Consider the following 23,556-nt stretch of genomic DNA (forward strand, 5'->3'; position numbering starts at 1 on the left):
TTCCTTGATCCTCCTGGACATGGAACTTCCTTCCTTCCTTGATCCTCCTGGACATGGAACTTCCTTCCTTCCTCGATCCTCCTGGACATGGAACTTCCTTCCTTCCTTGATCCTCCTGGACATGGAACTTCCTTCCTTCCTCGATCCTCCTGGACATGGAACTTATTTCCTTCCTCGATCCTCCTGGACATGGAACTTCCTTCCTTCCTCGATCCTCCTGGACATGGAACTTCCTTCCTTGATCCTCCTGGACGTGGAACTTCCTTCCTTCCTTGATCCTCCTGGACATGGAACTTCCTTCCTTCCTTGATCCTCCTGGACATTGAACTTCCTTCCTTCCTTGATCCTCCTGGACATGGAACTTCCTTCCTTCCTTGATCCTCCTGGACATGGAACTTCCTTCCTTCCTTGATCCTCCTGGACATTGAACTTCCTTCCTTCCTTGATCCTCCTGGACATTGAACTTCCTTCCTTCCTTGATCCTCCTGGACGTGAAACTTCCTTTCTTCTTTCCTTACTTGAGCGTTCTAGATATGGACTTTCCTTCCTTCCTTGATCCTCCTGGACATGGAACTTCCTCCCTTCCTTGATCCTCCTGGACATTGAACTTCCTTCCTTCCTTCCTTCCTTCCTTCCTTCCTTGATCCTCCTGGACGTGAAACTTCCTTTCTTCTTTCCTTACTTGAGCGTTCTAGACATGGAACTTCCTTTCTTTCTTGATCGTCTTGGACATGAAACTGCCTTCCTTTACTTACTTGCCTTCCTTGACCTCCTTTGACATGGAACTAACTTCCTTCCTTCCTTCCTTCCTTAACCCTCTTGGACACAGAACTGCCTTCCTTAATAGTCTTGGACATGAAACTACCTTCCTTTACATACTTGCCTTTCTTGGACATGCAACTTTCTTCCTTCCTGGATCATTCTAGACTTGGACACAGAGCTCCCTTCCTTAATCGTCTTGGACATGAAACTGCCTTCCCTACTCCCTTGACCTTCTTGGACATGGAACTTCCTTCCTTCCTTGGTCCTTTTGGACACAGAACTGCCTTCCTTAATCGTCTTCCTTTACTTATTTGCCTTCCTTGGACATGAAACTACCTTCCTTTACTTACTTGCCTTCCTTGACCTCCTCGGACATGGAACTTTCTTCCTTCCTTCCTTCCTTAACCCTCTTGGACACAGAACTACTTTCCTTAATCGTCTTGGACATGAAACTGCCTTCCTTTACTTACTTTCCTTCCTTGGACATGAAACTGCCTTCCTTTACTTACTTGCCTTCCTTGACCTCCTCGGACATGGAACTTTCTTCCTTCCTTCCTTCCTTAACCCTCTTGGACACAGAACTACTTTCCTTAATCGTCTTGGACATGAAACTGCCTTCCTTTACTTACTTTCCTTCCTTGGACATGAAACTTCCTTCCTTTACTTACTTGCCTTCCTTGACCTCCTCGGACATGGAACTTTCTTCCTTCCTTCCTTCCTTAACCCTCTTGGACAGAGAACTACTTTCCTTAATCGTCTTGGACATGAAACTGCCTTCTTTTACTTACTTGCCTTCCTTGACCTCCTCGGACATGGAACTTTCTTCCTCCCTTCCTTCCTTAACCCTCTTGGACACAGAACTACTTTCCTTAATCGTCTTGGACATGAAACTGCCTTCCTTTACTTACTTGCCTACCTTGACCTCCTTTGACATGGAACTAACTTTCTTCCTTCCTTTTTTCCTTCCTTCCTTCCTTGATCCTCTTGGACACAGAACTGCCTTCCTTAATCGTGTTGGATATGAAACTACCTTCCTTTACTTACTTGCCTTCCTTGGACATGGAACTTTCTTCCTTCCTGGATCATTCCAGACATGGACACAGAGCTACCTTCCTTAATCGTCTTGGACATGAAACTGCCTTCCTTTACTTGCCTTCCTTGACCTCCTTGGACATGGAACTTCCTTCCTTCCTGCATCCTTCTAGACATGGAACTTCTTTCCTTCCTTCCTTGACCCTCTTTGACACAGAACTACCTTCCTTATCGTCTTGGACATGAAACTATCTTCCTTTACTTACTTGCCTTCCTTGACCTCCTTGGACATGGAGCTTTCTTCCTTCCTGGATCCTTCTAGACATGGAACTTCCTTCCTTCCTTCCTTGATCCTCTTGGACACAGAACTGCCTTCCTTAATCGTCTTGGACATGAAACTACCTTCCTTTACTTACTTGCCTTCCTTGGACATGGAACTTTCTTCCTTCCTGAATCCTTCTAGACATGGAACTTCCTTCCTTCCTTGATCCTCTTGGACACAGAACTACCTTCCTTAATCGTCTTGGACATGAAACTACCTTCCTTTACTTACTTGCCTTCCTTGACCTCCTTGGACATGGAACTCTCTTCCTTCCTTAACCATCTTGGACACATAACTACTTTCCTTAATCGTCTTGGACATGAAACTACCTTCCTTTACTTATTTGCCTTCCTTGGACATGGAAATTTCTTCCTTCCTGGATCCTCCTAGACATGGAACTTCCTTCCTTCCTTGATCCTCTTGGACACAGACCTGCCTTCCTTAATCGTCTTGGACATGAAACTACCTTCCTTTACTTATTTGCCTTCCTTGGACATGAAACTACCTTCCTTTACTTACTTGCCTTCCTTGACCTCCTCGGACATGGAACTTTCTTCCTTCCTTCCTTCCTTAACCCTCTTGGACACAGAACTACTTTCCTTAATCGTCTTGGACATGAAACTGCCTTCCTTTACTTACTTTCCTTCCTTGGACATGAAACTGCCTTCCTTTACTTACTTGCCTTCCTTGACCTCCTCGGACATGGAACTTTCTTCCTTCCTTCCTTCCTTAACCCTCTTGGACACAGAACTACTTTCCTTAATCGTCTTGGACATGAAACTGCCTTCCTTTACTTACTTTCCTTCCTTGGACATGAAACTTCCTTCCTTTACTTACTTGCCTTCCTTGACCTCCTCGGACATGGAACTTTCTTCCTTCCTTCCTTCCTTAACCCTCTTGGACAGAGAACTACTTTCCTTAATCGTCTTGGACATGAAACTGCCTTCTTTTACTTACTTGCCTTCCTTGACCTCCTCGGACATGGAACTTTCTTCCTTCCTTCCTTCCTTAACCCTCTTGGACACAGAACTACTTTCCTTAATCGTCTTGGACATGAAACTGCCTTCCTTTACTTACTTTCCTTCCTTGGACATGAAACTGCCTTCCTTTACTTACTTGCCTTCCTTGACCTCCTCGGACATGGAACTTTCTTCCTTCCTTCCTTCCTTAACCCTCTTGGACACAGAACTACTTTCCTTAATCGTCTTGGACATGAAACTGCCTTCCTTTACTTACTTTCCTTCCTTGGACATGAAACTTCCTTCCTTTACTTACTTGCCTTCCTTGACCTCCTCGGACATGGAACTTTCTTCCTTCCTTCCTTCCTTAACCCTCTTGGACAGAGAACTACTTTCCTTAATCGTCTTGGACATGAAACTGCCTTCTTTTACTTACTTGCCTTCCTTGACCTCCTCGGACATGGAACTTTCTTCCTCCCTTCCTTCCTTAACCCTCTTGGACACAGAACTACTTTCCTTAATCGTCTTGGACATGAAACTGCCTTCCTTTACTTACTTGCCTACCTTGACCTCCTTTGACATGGAACTAACTTTCTTCCTTCCTTTTTTCCTTCCTTCCTTCCTTGATCCTCTTGGACACAGAACTGCCTTCCTTAATCGTGTTGGATATGAAACTACCTTCCTTTACTTACTTGCCTTCCTTGGACATGGAACTTTCTTCCTTCCTGGATCATTCCAGACATGGACACAGAGCTACCTTCCTTAATCGTCTTGGACATGAAACTGCCTTCCTTTACTTGCCTTCCTTGACCTCCTTGGACATAGAACTTCCTTCCTTCCTGCATCCTTCTAGACATGGAACTTCCTTCCTTCCTTCCTTCCTTCCTTGATCCTCTTTGACACAGAACTACCTTCCTTATCGTCTTGGACATGAAACTATCTTCCTTTACTTACTTGCCTTCCTTGACCTCCCTGGACATGGAGCTTTCTTCCTTCCTGGATCCTTCTAGACATGGAGCTTCCTTCCTTCCTTCCTTGATCCTCTTGGACACAGAACTGCCTTCCTTAATCGTCTTGGACATGAAACTACCTTCCTTTACTTACTTGCCTTCCTTGGACATGGAACTTTCTTCCTTCCTGAATCCTTCTAGACATGGAACTTCCTTCCTTCCTTGATCCTCTTGGACACAGAACTATCTTCCTTAATCGTCTTGGACATGAAACTACCTTCCTTTACTTACTTGCCTTTCTTGACCTCCTTGGACATGGAACTCTCTTCCTTCCTTCCTTCCTTAACCATCTTGGACACATAACTACTTTCCTTAATCGTCTTGGACATGAAACTACCTTCCTTTACTTATTTGCCTTCCTTGGACATGGAAATTTCTTCCTTCCTGGATCCTCCTAGACGTGGAACTTCCTTCCTTCCTTGACCCTCTTGGACACAGACCTGCCTTCCTTAATCGTCTTGGACATGAAACTACCTTCCTTTACTTACTTGCCTTCCTTGACCTCCTTGGACATGGAACTTTCTTCTTTCCTTCCTTCCTTAATCGTCTTGGACATGAAACTACCTTCCTCTACTTTACTTTACTTGTGTTGCCAGATATTGAGATAATAATGACACCATTTTGTACATCTAAATACTGCTATACAAGCTGTACACTGGTTAAGTATTATTTTCCAAATGACTGACCGGGTCAGAAAGGGGGTCTTACCTTTGAGGCCCTGCGGTGGTCGGGACACTCCGGATGCTGGCACACCACCCAGTCTTCCTCCTGGACAGGCTTGTCATCTGCAGCAACAACAAAAAGACCGATATGAAGATGATTTTTCAGTAAAAAAAAACAAACTCCACGTGACTGCGTTGAACGTGAACACGCCTTGTTTGGAGAAGCTGTAAAAAAAAACGTTGTTTATGTCCGGGAAAGGAGGAGCGCGGCAGGGGCCGGGGAGTGCGAGCGAGCGATAATAGCCGGCAAAATGATGCAAGGGTAAACACGAGCCGAAGGGGGTGCGGGGGAGGGGGGCGAGCTAATGGGAGGACATCAGAAGGGACATGAATAATGGGCGACGGGACAGGAAGAAAATGGAGCAAAAAGGAGAGGAAAGCCTCATCCGGCTTTCTTTAGCAAAGTGCACTCGCAGTAACAAATCACTGCAACTCCCTCAGCCAGGACTTTGTGTTTGCATGTCCTCACACTTGCAGTGCACTACTTGGTGGTCTCTTTGTTATTGTTCATTAAACACATACATTAGATAGAACGGCAGTCTGTCCCATACATTCATTTATGTATGGCAACACATCACTGATACGTTTGGACCGCCATATATGTAGCGCTCATAAAACATATTATAAAGCACAGGTGTCACTTCATTTTATTTGGCCCTCGAAAGCCTGGAAATAATATCAATAAAGTACTGTAACTTTTCTTACTAAATGTATTCTTCCTTTCTATTTTGGGAGACAAAAAAAATATACATACTCCATTGTAATCGCAAATTATGTTAATTTAAATATTGTCTAATTATGCAAAAATATATTATCAAACATTCAAACCATTTTTTAAATACAAATAAATACTAATAATAATGATTTCAAAGCAAGTTATACATCAAATTGTGCAATGTAAAAGCAGCAATATACGGAGCCCCTAAAGGGACATGGGGGAAATGTTTATTTTTCTAATTATTATTATTATTATTTTTTTTTTTTTTACATGTATCTCGTGCATAAGAGAAACTTTTTATAACATTTATAAAAATGTTTTACTTTTTTATAACTTTATAAAAAGTTTCTCGTGCGCACGAGATACACGTCTAAAAAAAAAAAAATAACATAAAATTATCAATTTTATTTTTTATAACTTTATAAAAACTTTCTCGTACGCACAAGATACATGTCTAAAAAAAATTTAAAAAAAATTAAATACAATTATAAAAAAAATGTTTTCCCCCATGTCCCTTAAGGGGCTTAGTAGCAATACATTTCAGGATAAAAATTGTACATTTACTGTGGTTTTTACAGCATTTTTCTCTAAATTAAAAAAATAATATTTTTTTTTTTTACTGTAATAAACGGTGGTGCTGTTTTGGCATTTACAGTAATACACCGAAAGTCTACACTTATTGCAGCTCAGGTGCCAAAATCTTACTCAAGGTCAAGGTTCAACTTTATTGTCCCCGCGGGGAAATTTGTCTTGGGCACAGTGCATCATTGCTTTCTTAACATACACAAAAACAACAGAACAAAAACACAAGCGCAGACACAACTACAACCAGACAACTAACATTTAAACATCAGAACATGGAGCTTGATAGACATAGATGGCACTTTGATGTAGGCATAAAATCTACAGTATGGAGATAAAGATAAAGTGCCAGTGTACATTGCACTAGAGCTCATAGATAAAGTGCTTTGTGCTAAAGTGCTTAGTTCTAAAGTGCTATGTGCTAAAAAAGTGCTAACCTATGTATTAACATTCTATTGCACCTTGTTGGTCAGCTTAATGGAGGCTGGGACAAATGATAATTTAAGGCGGTTCGATTTGCATAGTGGGACCCGGAGTCTTCTCCCTGATGGCAGGGTTCTATATTCAGGGAAGAGTGGGTGTTGTGAGTTGGAAATAATTTTCTTAGCTTTTTTCCTAACTGCCTGCTCATAGATGCTCTGTATAGGCTCATATTCTTTCCTCCCTACGATTTTCATTGCCGTTTTATGCATGCCGGCCAGTTTGCTTTTTAGCTTAATGGTTAGGTTGCCAAACCATGAGGTGATCCCGTATCTAATGATGCTCTCTACAATGGCACGGTAGAAAATCATCATGATGTGGGTGCTTACGCCGTACAATCTTAATCTTCGCAAAAAATATAGCCTCTGTTGCAGTCTATTGCACAGTTTGTCAATATGTGTCTTCCAGCAGAGAAGATTATCAATATGAATCCCTAAATATTTATATGAGGATACCTGGGTGATTTCCTGATTTTTGATGACCACTGGCTTATGGTCAGTCACTTTCCTCGGATCCAAAACCATTTCCTGTGTCTTGGTCACATTTAAAATAAGATAGTTGGTATCACACCACCTAATAAATAGGTCTATCTCGTCTTGGTACACAGAGGGGTCCGTATCCTTGTGTAGAAGGCTTAGGAGCACGGTATCGTCCGCAAATTTCACCATATAATTGTTAGGGTGCACAGTCCTACAATCATTGGTGTACAATGTAAACAGTGTTGGTGATACAACACAACCCTGTGGGACGCCTGTGTTGCAGTGTTTGGTGTCTGACAGTGTTCTGTTGACCTTCACTTGCTGTGTTCTGTTTGTTAAAAAAGAGTGGAACCATTTGATCAAGGTGGAGTTTACACCCATGTCTTTGAGCTTCTCCAAGAGTATGTGAATTTGCACTGTATTAAAAGCTGAGCTAAAATCAACAAATAAAATTCTAGCATAAGCTTTTGTGTTCTCAAGGTGCTTGGAGATAAAGTGCAAGGTGCAAAGGATTGCATCATCAGTACTGCATTCCTGCTTGTACGCAAACTGGTACACATCTAACTTTGGCTTGACATCCTTCATGAGCAGTGACACAACAAATTTTTCAAAACATTTCATAACAATCGAAGTGAGAGCTACGGGTAAAATTGCATTTTTTTTTGTATTTACAGTAAAAAAAAAATGTAAATGCCAAAATGTTAGAAATAACTGCAATTTTACAGTAAAATTTTTGGCATTTACATTTGTTTTTTTTTTACTGTAAATAGAAACAACTGCAATTTTACAGTAACATTTTGGCATTTACATTTTTTTTATACTGTAAATAGAAATAACTGCAATTTTACAGTTATTTCTATTAACAGTGGAAAAAAAATGTAAATGCCAAAATGTTACTGTAAAATTGCAGTTGTTTCTATTTACAGTAAAAAAACAAATGTAAATGCCAAAATTTTACTGTAAAATTGCATTTTTTTCTATTTACAGTAAAAAAACCAAATGTACATTTTACAGTAAAATTCTGGGAACAGAGCTGCCTTTTTTTTTTTTTTTACCATAAAAACAGCAGTATTGTTTTTCCATCTACAGTAATATACACAACATTTTGAGGTGAAATTATTGCAACTTACCATATTTTTTTTACATTTTAGTTTAAAAAAAATCTACCAATAAAATGCATACAAAATTGTGTAATAATAGTATTGACTGTTAGAAGCGGCCCTCAGTGAAAACCACTTTGACACCTCTGTTACAATGGGTGTACCAATGATTGTCACACACACACCAGGTGTGGTGAAATTTGTCCTCTGCATTTGACCCGTCCCTTTGTTCACCCCCTGGGAGGTGAGGGGAGCAGTGAGCAGCAGCGGTGGCCGCGCCCAGGAATCACTTTGGTGATGTAACCCCCAAATTCCAACCCTTGATGCGGAGTGCCAAGCAGGGAGGTGACGGGTCCCATTTTTATAGTCTTTGGTATGACTCGACCTACCCAGCTCAGGGCGGACACTCTTAACCACAAGGGCCACCCAGCAGGTTTGTGATGCCATGCCTCACCCCGTCCCCTTCTAGAAGAACATCACCACAGAGTCTGCGCCCCCCGAGGGGAGTGATGAGACATGGGACACTTTTAGGCCAAGTTAAAAAAAAATTCCAAATAAAAGACCCGAGGCCGTGTTGCAAATAGACCGTCACTTTATGAGTCACAGCGCCACCAGAGGGTCAGAGGACACACACACACTGACCACGGGCCACCCCGCTGGGACGACCTGTCCAAAGTGGACTTCCTCAAAGGCTCAGGCAGCACATTTTTACAAGTAGAGTACTTTATTTTGGTGCAACAAGACTACTGCAACTCACTTCTTGTCGGGATCCCCAGCAAGAACATCCAGAAGCTGCAGAGTGCGGAAATACGACCACATCACACCGGTTCTCAAATCAATTCACTGGCTTCCTGTTCCACTCAGGATGGAATACAAAGTCTCCCTACTAACTCCCCAGTGCCTCCGTGGAAGTGCCTCCATCTACCTCAAAGAACTGCTCACCCCCAAATTCTCCACACGACATCTCCGCTCCGGACAGGCTAACCTCCTCCAACCTCCGAAAAGCTCCGAACTTTCTGCTCCACCGCTCCAAGTCTGTTGAACGTTCTCCCTGACCACCTGAGGGCACCTCAGACTGTGGTTGCTTTTAAAAAAGGCTTAAAAACCCTTCTTTTTAAAAAAGCTTTTTTAAATTTGTTTATATATGTGCACTAGTTCTAGCTATTAAGCTGTTCTAGTTAAAAAAAATACTATTTATTTTACTTGTTGGGGGCAGCTATTTGTGGTTCTAGCATTGTTGTTTTTTATCAAGTAACAGGATCAACATGGAGTTTGGTTGCGCCATCTTGCTGTCTCGCTGTTGATTCTCTGCATGGAGTGAGAATAGAACGTAAAAATGGTTGCTGCAGAGAGTGAAGAAATTGTGGATAAAACGGTAAAGAGTCATCTTGACATAATGTCAGTTTTAGGGATTTTTATTTTTATTTTTATAAACGGACATATTACTTTGCCACGCTCATCTTGTCCGTTCCCTATTAAGATGCACAGAAACAAGAGGTAGGAACTAAAGTGCAGGACTGTAAAAAAAAAAAATATAACAAAATGTGCTACTTTAAAAATAATAAATCGGTCCAGTAACATTTAAGCAATAATTACTGCATAGCATAAATTCAGTTCCATACTTAAAATAAAAACAGCAGACCGATTTAAATGTTACACAGACCACGCAACTTCCTGGCACTAAATAAACCTGCAAAAAATGGTTCTTCTCAAGTTTTTTTTTCATACTTTGCACAATTTTGTTACACTTTATTTAGCATTTCTTACTCAGTGGCCTAGTGGTTAGAGTGTGCGCCCTGAGATCGGTAGGTTGTGGGTTCAAACCCCTCCCTGCTTGGCACTCAGCATCAAGGGTTGGAATTGGGGGTTAAATCACCAAAATTGATTCCTGGGCGCGGCCACCGCTGCTGCTCACTGCTCCCCTCATCTCCCAGGGGGTGAACAAGGGTGATGGGTCAAATGCAGAGGACACCTGGTGTGTGTGTGACAATCATTGCTACTTTAACTTTTTTTAACTTTAACATTTAAACAATAATTGCTGCATAGCATAAATGCAGTTCCATACGTAAATAAAAACAACAGACCGATTTAAATGTTACACAGACCAGGCAACTTCCTGGCACTAAATAAACCTGCAAGAAATGGTTCTTCTCAGGGTTTTTTTTTTTCATACTTTGCACAATTTTGTTACACTATATTAAGCATTTCTTACATATTCCTTATTTGTGCATATTTATTGTTAAAAAGCGTTCAATGTGATTTTACAACGTTTGAGTGTTTTCCTTTCCTTTCCGCCTTGATAGCTGAGGGGGATCATAATCAGAGGAAGGTTACATTTGAAATAAAAATGTGAGAATTTAATATATTTTCCATATGTCATAAAAAAAATACCAACAATTATCGATATCGAACATATACAAACCCCGTTTCCATATGAGTTGGGAAATTGTGTTAGATGTAAATATAAACGGAATACAATGATTTGCAAATCATTTTCAACCCATATTCAGTTGAATATGCTACAAAGACAACATATTTGATGTTCAAACTGATAAACATTTTTTTTTTGCAAATAATCATTAACTTTAGATTTTGATGCCAGCAACACGTGACAAAGAAGTTGGGAAAGGTGGCAATAAATACTGATAAAGTTGAGGAATGCTCATCAAACACTTATTTGGAACATCCCACAGGTGAACGGGCAAATTGGGAACAGGTGGGTGCCATGATTGGGTATAAAAGTAGATTCCATGAAATGCTCAGTCATTCACAAACAAGGACGGGGCGAGGGTCACCACTTTGTCAAGAAATGCGTGAGCAAATTGTTGAACAGTTGAAGAAAAACCTTTCTCAACCAGCTATTGCAAGGAATTTAGGGATTTCACCATCTACGCTCCGTAATATCATCAAAGGGTTCAGAGAATCTGGAGAAATCACTGCACCTAAGCAGCTAAGCCCGTGACCTTCCATCCCTCAGGCTGTACTGCATCAATAAGCGACATCAGTGTGTAAAGGATATCACCACATGGGCTCAGGAACACTTCAGAAACCCACTGTCAGTAACTACAGTTGGTCGCTACATCTGTAAGTGCAAGTTAAAACTCTCCTATGCAAGGCGAAAACCGTTTATCAACAACACCCAGAAACGCCGTCGGCTTCGCTGGGCCTGAGCTCATCTAAGATGGACTGATACAAAGTGGAAAAGTGTTCTGTGGTCTGACGAGTCCACATTTCAAATTGTTTTTGGAAACTGTGGACGTCGTATCCTCCGGACCAAAGAGGAAAAGAACCATCCGGATTGTTCTAGGCGCAAAGTGTAAAAGCCAGCATGTGTGATGGTATGGGGGTGTATTAGTGCCCAAGACATGGGTAACTTACACATCTGTGAAGGCACCATTAATGCTGAAAGGTACATACAGGTTTTGGAGCATCCAAGCAACGTTACCATGGACGCCCCTGCTTATTTCAGCAAGACAATGCCAATCCACGTGTTACATCAACGTGGCTTCATAGTAAAAGAGTGCGGGTACTAGACTGGCCTGCCTGTAGTCCAGACCTGTCTCCCATTGAAAATGTGTGGTGCATTATGAAGCCTAAAATACCACAATGGAGACCCCGGACTGTTGAACAACTTAAGCTGTACATCAAGCAAGAATGGGAAAGAATTCCACCTGAGAAGCTTCAAAAATGTGTCTCCTCAGTTCCCAAACCTTTACTGAGTGTTGTTAAAAGGAAAGGCCATGTAACACAGTGGTGAACATGCCCTTTCCCAACTACTTTGGCACGTGTTGCAGCCATGAAATTCTAAGTTAATGATTATTTCCAAAAAAAAAAAAAAAGTTTATGAGTTTGAACATCAAATATGTTGTCTTTGTAGTACATTCAACTGAATATGGGTTGAAAAGGATTTGCAAATCATTGTATTCCGTTTATGTTTACATCTAACACAATTTCCCAACTCATATGGAAACGGGGTTTGTATTAGCGAGCAAGTCAATAAAAGTCCGTTACACGCAACACGCCAAATGTGGCAAGTCAGCGGTCCATGGAAGAGTATTTCCCCATGCAGGCTACCTGCGAGCACGCAAACATGCGAAAAACGTCACGGCGTGTGTGTTTTGGCGGGCAGAGGCTGTGACAGGCGGATGTTTGGCCGTCGCCTCTTCCTCCACATGTTCGTGGGGAATGTTGGGAATGTGACACGCTTCCATTTGGTGACGTCTCCCAGTAGTACACGGGGACTAAACAAACTCTGCAAGGGTTAAACAAACAGCACCCCTTTCTACTGTCAGAGCAGGGAACTATTTGTTGTTCCTTTCCACCATCTTTTCCATGACTTACAAGACTTCTTTTAGGACATCTGCTTTATAGTCGCATTTGTAAATTCCGGACTATAAGCTGCTACTTTTTTTTTCTACGTTTCGGACCCTGCGGCTTATAAAACAGTGCCCCGAATTTATGGATTTTTCTTTGCTGACGACCATAATGCAAATAATAAAAAATAAAAAAATACTGATAAGGTGTGTTATCGTTTTGTGCTATGGCGCCATCTTCTGGACGAGTTTGCTCATTGCAGGTGTCCTTCCATTTAGTCCTTTCTTTGATGTATTTTAATCCACAGAAAGATTTTGTCTTGACCCGAGAACTACAAAGCGGAGAGGAAGCAGGACCAGACTCCCCTCCAGGCGACCTTTTCTTTGAACCGACCTGTTTCTTTGAACAGTTTTTTGTAATCAAAGGCGATGGCTGTTTACGACCCCCGTCCCTTTAGAAACAGCTGTTGCCATGTAATGAGGGCACCACAGACTGTGGATGCTTTTAAAAAAGGCTTAAAAACCCTTCTTTTAAAAAAAAGCCTCTTTTTTTTAGATATATGTGTGCTAGTTCTAACTATTAGGCTGTTCTAGTTTTTATTTTTTTACTATTTATTTTACTTGTTAAGGGGCAGCTATTTGTGGTTCTAGCGAGTTTGCTGCAGGTTGGTTCCAAAACGTAGAAAAAAAAGTAGCAGCTTATAGTCCGGAATTTACAAATGCGACTATAAAGCAAAGAAACCATTCACAAACCCAGTAAGTCATGGAAAAGATGGTGGAAAGGAACCACAAATAGTCCCTGCTTTGACAGTAGAAAAGGGTGGTATTTGTCATGGACCCGCTAGCTGTGGAAGCTAACGTAAAGTCGTTCCCAATTTATGGATTTTTCTTTGCTGACGGCCATAATGCAAATAGTTTTTAAAAAAAACAAGCAAAAACACTGATAAGGTGTGTTATTGTTTGTTTTATATGGCGCCATCTTCTGGACAAGTTTGCTCACTGCAGGCACTGCAGTGTCCTTCTATTTAGTCTTTTCAACCGGAAGTAAAAGTGCCATTCGGTCTTTCAGCAATCCATAGCGTTTCTACTCTTATGGGTTCTCCATTCATCACTCCAAGCAATGTTTTTAAGTTTTACAATATAACTAAAACGGTTTATACTTACTAAACCGTCCTGTCAGAATAATTGTATCTAAGTTGTCACAAAACTTTGTGTTGCCACAAGTTCCCGGCGAGAGGACAAAAGCTGTCTTCGATCCTACCAAGAAGGCGGCTTGTAAAACTCCACTGTGTAGGATGGGAAGCAACATGGAGGTGTTCTGTTTCTTTGATGTATTGTAATCCACAGAAAGATTTTGTCTTGACCCGAGAACTACAAAGCGGAGAGGAAGCAGGACCAGACTCCCCTCCAGGCGACCTTTTCTTTTAACTGTTTTACGATTTTTTCTTTGAACCGACCTTGTTTCTTTGAACTGTTTTGTAATCAAAGGCATTGGCTGTTTACGACCCCCGTCCCTTTAGAAACAGCTTTTGCCATGTAATCAGGGAACGTCCAAATAAAAGAGGAGGCGCACAATCTTTCGTCAGAGCGTGGTGACACTGTGCAAAGAGTACAGTCCAAGACGTTTCTCCTCAATTGAGCCAAATTGAATTCTGTCTCGGTTTAATTCCTTGCTTCTTTTCTTGTTTAATAAATGTCATCAGTGTTTGAACCTGACAGTCCCATGTGTGATGTCTGTTGGGAGTGTTTTCATGCGTATTTGTAATAAAGTTAGCGTCGTCAGCATTAGCTAATATGCCAACACATTTTACGAGTGTCTTTGTTAGTTTTATTAACACTGATAAGGTGTGTTATCATTTGTGCTATGGCGCCATCTTTTGTTTGTTTGCTCACTGCAGGCGCTGCAGTGTCCTTCCATTTAGTCCTTTCAACCGGAAGTAGACGTGCCATTCGGTCTTTTAGCCATCCATAGCGTTTCCACTCTCTCTTGTGAATGGTTTCTTTAAGGACATCTGCTTTATAGTCGCATTTGTAAATTCCGGACTATAAGCTGCTACTTTTTTTTCTACGTTTTGGACCCTGCGGCTTATAAAACAGCGCCGCAAATGTATGGATTTTTCTTTGCATAATGTTAATAACAATTAAAAATAAACAAGGAAACACACTGATAAGGTGTGTTATCGTTTGTGCTCTGGCGCCATCTTTTGGACGAGTTTGCTCACTGCAGGCGCTGCAGTGTCCTTCCATTTAATCCTTTCAACCGGAAGTCGACATGCCATTCGGTCTTTTAGCCATCCATAGCGTTTCTACTCTCTCTTGTGAATGGTTTCTTTAAGGACATCTGCTTTATAGTCGCATTTGTAAATTCCGGACTATAAGCTGCTACTTTTTTTTCTACATTTTGGACCCTGCAGCTTATAAAACTTTGCCGCAAATTCATGAATTTTTCTTTGCTGACGGCCATAATGCAAATAGTTAAAAAAAAACAAAAAAAAACTATAAGGTGTGTTATGGTTTGTGCTATGGCGCCACCTTTTGGACGAGTTTGCTCACTGCAGTGTCCTTCCATTTAGTCCTTTCAACCGGAAGTAGAAGTGCCATTCAGTCTTTTAGCCATCCATAGCGTTCTACTCTCTCTTGTGAATGGTTTCTTTAAGGAAATCTGCTTTATAGTCGCATGTGTTGGCCATGGGGGGGAAAAAAACTTTATGCCAATTGAACATCCAAAAAAAAAGTACCAAACACAACCATGGTGATTTTCTCCGTCAAGTAATTGCTGTCTAGCATTGCGGTCGCTGTATTTCAGCATAAAGACAAGGAAAATCTCCTCTAAGCCATTTTAGTGCACACGCGGGACTTTAATGGACTTTTACAGCTTGTTGATCGTCCAAACGCGGTGGAGAGAGAGCGACAGGAAAGCGTCCATAAAGCAGCTGACTATTATCAATGACACTTTTTAAAATGCTTCATATATTTCATTGACAGCTGTGAAGATGAAACAGAATGACTCACCAGCCAATGTATTCCAACAGAAGATGAATATTCACTTTGCAGATTGAACAAGCAGACATTTGCATCGTGGTTGTCGGAATTAACATTTCAATGAAAAAGCCCGACTAATGATTGCAAACATTCATTTCCCATGCATCTACCCGTCTTACTGGATTGCTCTGATCGTGGACTGGGAATCACGAATGGGACTTTGAAGAGGTCTAACAGAACCAGGAATCATTGATACAAAGTAGGGTTGTACGATATACCGGTACTAGTATAGTATCGCGGTACTAATGAATCAAAAACGGTACTATACTCCGTTTGAAAAGTACCGGTTTCCAATGTATTTATTTTTCTCCATTTTTTAACGGGCATGACGGCGCATCGTCACGTCATGACGGGTTTACGAGCAGAGGAGCATGTTCGGCAGCGCACACACTCAGAGTACTTACAAGAAGACACAGTGTGTAGACAGAAAAGGGAGAATGGACGCATTTTGGCCTAAAAACTAAAGATAAAGGTGAAGTTTTCGTCAGTGTTTTAGCTACTTCTAAATCACTAATCCTGGCCTCCATGGCGACAAATAAAGTGAGTTTCCTACAAGTACCATTATCACTGGAGGACGAGGAATAGCTAAACATGCTTCACTACACACCGTAGGAGGATACAATAGCTCACCGGCGTCACAATGTAAACAAACGCCATGGGTTGATCTACACCTGACATCCACTGTAATGATACCAAGTACAGGAGTGTGTACTATGATTACATCAATATCTTTTATCATCACAAAATCTTTTTTCCTTTTTTTTAAATGTAATATTATGTTTATAAACTCAGGAAATACGTCCCTGGACACATGAGGACTTTGAATATGACCAATGTATGATCCTGTAACTACTTGGTATCGGCTCGATACCTAAATGTGTGGTATCGTCCAAAACTAATGTAAAGTATCAAACAACAGAAGAAGAAGAACTGATTATTACATTTTAACAGAAGTGTAGATAGAACATGTTGAAACAGAAAATAAGCAGATATTAACAGTAAATGAACAAGTAGATTAATAATCAATTTTTACAGTTTGTCCTTAATAATGTAGACAAAATAATAGGTAGATAAATGACAATATGTTACTGCATACGTCAGCAGACTAATTAGGATCTTTTGTTTGTTTACTTACTACAAAAAGACAAGTTGTCTAGTATGTTCACTATTTTATTTAAGGACTAAATTGCAATAATAAACATATGTTTCATGTAAACTAAGATTTTTTGTTAAAATAAAGCCAATAATGCCATTTATTGTGGTCCCCTTTATTTAGAGAAGTATCGAAATACATTTACCGGTACCAAAATATTGGCATCGAGACTACCCTACTTGGAGGTAACGATTCGATTCACGTTTCAAAACGATTCCCGAGTCAAAATCTATACTTTAATAACATCGGAACAAGTTCTATGATTCACTACATTCCTCCATTAAATAGAAGCTCTGATCAATTTCTATATGACTTAAAAGAAAACTGCTATTGTTTATTAAAATGCTTTGCAAACATTCAATAAAGTCAAATTCAAATAAGGCAACAAGAGAAGTATCCAACACTTCTCTTTTCCAAAGTAAATATGTCCAGCAGGTATGATCATCTACGTCAGAGGTGTCAAAGTCGTTTTCAATGAGGGCCACATCACAGTTATGTTTGGCCCCAAAGGGCCGCTTCGAACAGTGAATACTATTATTACACAATTTTTTAATGCATTTTATTAGTAGATTTTTAAAATACTAAAATGTATAAAAAATATGGTGGGTTGCACTAATTTCACCTCAGTATGTAGTGTATATTACTGTAAATGGAAAAACTTTACTGCTGTTTTTATGGTTAAAAAAAAAGGCAGCTCAGTTGCCAGAATTTTACTGTAAAATGTACTTTTTTTTTTACTGTAAATAAAAAAAACCTGCAATTTTACAGTAAAATTTTGGCACCTGAGCAGCCAGTTTGTTTTTTTTTTGTTTTTTTTACAGCAAATCAACAACTGTATATTTTTCAGTGTATTACTGTAAATGCCAAAACGACACCACAGTTTATTACAGTAAAAAAAAAGTACTGTTTTTTTTTATTTGGAGAAAAATGCTGTAAAAAACAGTAAATTTCACAATTTTACCATAAAATATATTGCTACTTTTACATTGCACAATTTGATGGGTAACTTGCATTGAAATCATTATTATTGGTATTTATTTATATAAAAAAAAATGGTTTGAATGTTTGATAATATATTTCTGCATAATTAGACAATATTTAAGTTAACATAATTTGCGATTACATGGAGTACATATATTTTTCTTCTCCCAAAATAGAAAGAAAGAATATATTTAGTAAGAAAAGTTGCAGTACTTTTAATTGATACATATTATTTCCAGGCTTTCAAGAGCCAAATAAAATGAAGTGACGGGCCACATCTGGCCCCCGGGCCTTGAGTTTGACACCTGTGATCTACATGATTTAGCTGGACAGGACAGATTGGAAAAAAAAAAAAAAAAAATAGAATAAACATTTAAAAAATCGATTTCAGGTGTTCCGAGTGATGTGTTGAAGCTTGATGTTTTTTTGCCCATCCTTGCAGATTGTTTGCAGAACATTTTGGTGCAAATAATGTAATTGTCCTGTATTATTATGTATTTTACAATGTACTGCTTTTATACTTCCTGTATTTTATATTATTACTTTTAACTGTTTTATATTTTAATTTAATTTAATTGTCACACACACTAGGTGTGGTGAAATTTGTCCTCTGCATTTGACCCATCCCCTTGGGGAGGTGGGAGGTGAGGGGAGCAGTGAGGGGAGCAGTGAGCAGCAGCGGTGGCCTCGCCCGGGAATCATTTTTGGTGATTTAACCCCCAATTCCAACCATTGATGCTGAGTGCCAAGCAGGGAGGTAATGGCTCCCATTTTTATAGTCTTTGGTATGACTCTGCCGGGGTTTGAACCCATCTCAGGGCGGACACATTAATCATGAGGCCACTGAGGTCTGGCTGGGGTGGGCGGAGCCTAGTGCAGTTGTTTGTCCATGTTGTTTTCGTGGCACGGGTTCAAGCCTGCACAGGAGCATGATCACCCAACACACCCGAGCCAACCTCCATCTTTCACTATGAATATGACAAAGCAAACAGCAACGTGTGAGCTGGCGAAAGGAGGCGGAGCTTCAGTTTGAAAAAGACATCAAGTCCCAGAGCGGTCAGAAGATCGTGTCACCTATTAGAATAATTATGTATAGGTTATCACGCAACTGTTATGCTTAAAGGCCGTTGCTATAGTTATTATCAATTGTGCTCAAGTTGTACTTTTTCTATCTGTGCAAAAGGCACACAACTTGTTTGTTTCCAGACCCTGCCTGCTGACAGCCAGAGGACGGACATCGAGTACCTCGACGCAGACGGGGCGAAATCACGAGTGTCAGCACATTTCCATTCTGAATAATCACGCATTGTGTCTATGTTGACTAGGGAACTCCCGTAAAAATAGAGGAGCACGTGGGACTGTACCTTAGAGCGTGGGGTGAAACTGTAACTGAGTGCGCAGCCCAATACGTTTCTCCTCATTAGTAAAATTCAACTCTGTCGCTGCTAGATACCTTGCTTCTTGTCTCGTTTAATAGATACGTTTGGTGTTTGAACCTGCCACTGAGGAGATTAGCGCAGAGCTGGAATGCCTCGGGGTATTTGCACCACCGCCACGAGGTACAGTAAGCCACCAAACATGCATGACCGCTATTATATAATCCATGGCAATAATAAGTTACTGGTATGCGTTGATCCTTTATTGTGTGGGAACCTGCAACATCCATTAGACATTCCAGTGTTTCCCACACATTCATTTATTTGTGGCGGCCCGCCACAAAATAATTACGTCCGCCTCAAATTTAAAAAAAAATATATATATATATTTTTTACATTTTTTAAATTTTGTTTATTTTTATTTATTTATTTATTTGTCCTGTCCAGCTTCTCAGGCAAATCATATAGTTGATGTAGATGCCCATTTAGGCTGTTCAGATTTACTTTACAAAAGAGAAGTGTAGAATACTTCTCTTGTTGCCTTATTTGTATTTGACCACTACTGTTTTCTGTTTATTTGTTACTGACTGTGGCAGGACACCTCTGCCTCTGTTTCACTTTATGTTGCTGGTAAATAATATGGTTGTAGTAGTAGGCTAAAGTTTAATTATTTAGTATGCACTAATTAAAGGGGCAGAGCTTTAAGAGACATTTTAGCTTTTATATTTTATAAGATATATTTTTTGTAAGAACCACAATTAATAAATATATTTCAGTGAATAACTTATTGTTCAAATCTGTGTATAAATATGTACATAAAGTGTTGTAATTATATTGTCAAATGGATGGATGGATGGACGTTTAAAACAAAACTGTTATTATTAATTAGTAAGTATACATTTTTTGAGCCTTTTTAGAGAAAATCATATCATTGTAGTAAATTATGCAAATTACTCGATGTCATGTTGACCACGCCCATAGCCACGCCCCCACCGCCACAGGTATCTTGGCAGTTTATGGGAAACACTGCATTCTCATGAATTTTCAAAACATTTTTGATTTTGAATATGATACAACATAATATATGAGATGAATGAGTTATATGTGACATACAAAACAAAAAAACACTTAAATAAATAGGTTGGATATAAGATAGATGAGACGATCTCATACAGCACAGGTGTCAAAGTCAAGGCCCGGGGGCCACTCATTTTATCTGACCCGCAAACAGCTGGAAATGATCCATTCATCCATTTTCTACCGCTTGTCCCTTTTGGGGTCGCGGGGGGTGCTGGAGCCTATGTGTCAATAAAGTACTTCATATTTTCTCACTAAATGTAATTGATTTTTTTCATTTTGACTAGGGATGGCCGATAATGGTTTTTGCCGATATCCGATATTCCGATATTGTCCAACTCTTAATTACCGATACCGATATCAACCGATACCGATATATACAGTCGTGGAATTAACACATTATTATGCCTAATTTGGACAACCAGGTATGGTGAAGATAAAGTTCTTTTTTAAAAAATTAATAAAATACAATAAGATAAATAAATTGAAAACATTTTCTTGAATAAAAAATAAAGTAAAACAATATAAAAACAGTAACATAGAAACTAGTAATGAATGAAAATGAGTAAAATTAACTGTTAAAGGTTAGTACTATTAGTGGACCAGCAGCACGCACAATCATGTGTGCTTACGGACTGTATCCCTTGCAGACTGTATTGATATATATTGATATATAATGTAGGAACCAGAATATTAATAACAGAAAGAAACAACCCTTTTGTGTGAATGGGGGAGGTTTTTTTGGGTTGGTGCACTAATTGTAAGTGTATATTGTGTTTTTTATGTTGATTTAATTAAAAAAATTAAAAAATAAAATTAAAAAAAACGATACAGATAAAAAAAAACAACGATACCGATAATTTCCGATATTACATTTTAAAGCATTTATCTCTAATTTTGACAGAAAAAAATATATGTACTGCTTGAAACTGCATACCTTTTAAACTGTAATATTATCCAATATTGCAACAAATATTACAGTATATTATCATACTTTCCCAAACATGTTTTTGTCTAAATAAAAAGAAATAAAAATGCTTACCCATTAAATTTGTAAATGGAGATTCCACTGCAGTGTTATTAGGGCTGTGAATCTTTGACCACTACATGATTTGATTCGATTCTTGGGGGTAACGATTTGATTCAGGTGTCAAAGTCAAGGCCCGGGGGCCAGATCTGGCCTGCAACATCATTTTATGTGGCCCGCAAACACCTGGAAATGATACAGTATGTGTCAACAAAGTACTTCTTATTTTCTCACTAAATGTCATTTTGACAGAAAAAAATATATGTACTGCTTGAAACGGCATACCTTTTAAACTTTAATACTATCCAATATTGCAACAAATATTACAGTATATTATCAGACTTTCCCAAACATGTTTTTGTCTCAATAAAAATCAATAAAAATACTTAACTTTACAGCAAACTACCAATCAAATAAAAAAATGACAATAAATTGTACGTTGTTCTTTACAGCATATTACTGAAAATTAAAAAAAAACGACTACTGTTTTTGTGTTAATATTCTGTTGACTGAGCTGCCAGTTTTTGACGGTAAAATCTACGCTTGTTGTTTTTAACGGTGTATTACTGTAAATGGAAAGACGGTACATTTGTTTTTACGGTTAAAAAAAACTGGAAGCTAAGTTGGTAGAATAAAAAAAAAATTACTTGTACTGTTTTTCCATGAACAATTTAACGTTGTGAAAAACAATGTGAATTTAACACAAAAATTCTGGCAACTAAGCAGCCAGCTTTTTCTGTAAAACCCCCCCAAAAAACAGTGGTACTGTTTTTCCATTTACAGTAAAATGTTGTAAATAATGAAAAATAATCAATCAATCAATGTTTATTTATATAGCCGTAAATCACAAGTGTCTCAAAGGGCTGCACAAGCCACAACGACCTCCTTGGTTCAGAGCCCACATAAGGGCAAGGAAAAACTCACAACCCAGTGGGATGTCAATGTGAATGACTATGAGAAACCTTGGAGAGGACCGCAGATATATATATATGTATATATTACAGTAAAATTGTGTAATTGTAAAGTGTTTACTGTAAAATCAACAGTCTACTTAAAACAATTTATATAATTAATAACAAGGTTTTCCAATATAAATCAACTCAAGTTATGGAAAAAAAAGTGGCAACATGGCACTGCCATATTTATTATTGAAGTCACAAAGTGCATTATTTTTTTTTAACATGCCTCAAAACAGCAGCTTGGAATTTGGGACATGCTCTCCCTGAGGAGAGCATGAGGAGGTTGAGGTGGGCGGGGCTGGGGGGGGGGGGGGAATGGTAGGGGGTAGCAGGGGGGTGTATATTGTAGCGTCCCGGAAAAGTTAGTGCTGCAAGGGGTTCTGGGGTATTTGTTCTGTTGTGTTTATGTTGTGTTACGGTGCGGATGTTCTCCCGAAATGTGTTTTGTCATTCTTGTTTTGGTGTGGGTTCACAGTGTGGCGCATATTTGTAACAGTGTTAAAGTTGTTTATACGGCCACCCTCAGTGTGACCTGTATGGCTGTTGACCAAGTATGCCTTGCATTCACTTGTGTATGTGAAAAGTTGTAGATATTATGTGACTGGACCGGCACGCAAAAGGCAGTGCCTTCAAGGTTTATTGGCGCTCTGTACTTCTCCCTACGTCCGTGTACACAGCGGCGTTTTAAAAAGTCATACATTTTACTTTTTGAAACCGATACCGATAATTTTGAAACCGATACCGATCATTTCCGATATTGCATTTATCGGCCGATAATATCGGCAGTCCGATATTCTCCGACATCCCTACTGTGAATCTTTGACCACTACATGATTTGTAGTCGTATGTGTGACTGCCATCATATTGCAGTCTACACGCATCTCTAATGTGTGACCGCCATCATATTGCAGTCTACACGTATCTCTAATGTGTAACTGCCCTCATATTGCAGTCCACACGTATCTCTTATGTGTGACTGCCATCATATTGCAGTCTACACGTATCTCTAATGTGTGACCGCCATCATATTGCAGTCTACACGTATCTCTAATGTGTGACCGCCATCATATTGCAGTCTACACGTATCTCTAATGTGTGACCGCCATCATATTGCAGTCTACACGTATCGCTTATGTGTGACCGCCATCATATTGCAGTCTACACGTATCTCTAATGTGTGACCGCCATCATATTGCAGTCTACATGTATCGCTTATGTGTGACCGCCATCATATTGCAGTCTACAAGTATCTCTAATGTGTGACCGCCATCATATTGCAGTCTACACGTATCGCTTATGTGTGACCGCCATCATATTGCAGTCCACACATATCTCTTATGTGTGACCGCCATCATATTGCAGTCTACACGTATCTCTTATGTGTGACCGCCATCATATTGCAGTCTACATGTATCTCTTATGTGTGACTGCCATCATAGTGCAGTCTACACATATCTCTTAT

At 39.6% G+C, this 23,556-nt stretch overlaps 1 protein-coding gene across 3 annotated transcripts in view; it reads right to left on the minus strand.

Moving 5' to 3' along the window:
- plekhg5b (pleckstrin homology domain containing, family G (with RhoGef domain) member 5b) overlaps positions 1–23,556 on the minus strand; it is a 215,349-nt gene that overhangs the window by 152,089 nt on the left and 39,704 nt on the right. For all 3 annotated transcript variants that reach the window (XM_062052555.1, XM_062052554.1, XM_062052558.1), the window contains exon 2: positions 4,794–4,870. In XM_062052555.1, the coding sequence (XP_061908539.1) occupies positions 4,794–4,870 (77 nt within the window). The remainder of the gene's footprint in view (positions 1–4,793; positions 4,871–23,556) is intronic.

The sequence above is a fragment of the Entelurus aequoreus genome, linkage group LG07 (genome assembly GCF_033978785.1).
Source record: "Entelurus aequoreus isolate RoL-2023_Sb linkage group LG07, RoL_Eaeq_v1.1, whole genome shotgun sequence".
NCBI lineage: Eukaryota > Metazoa > Chordata > Actinopteri > Syngnathiformes > Syngnathidae > Entelurus > Entelurus aequoreus.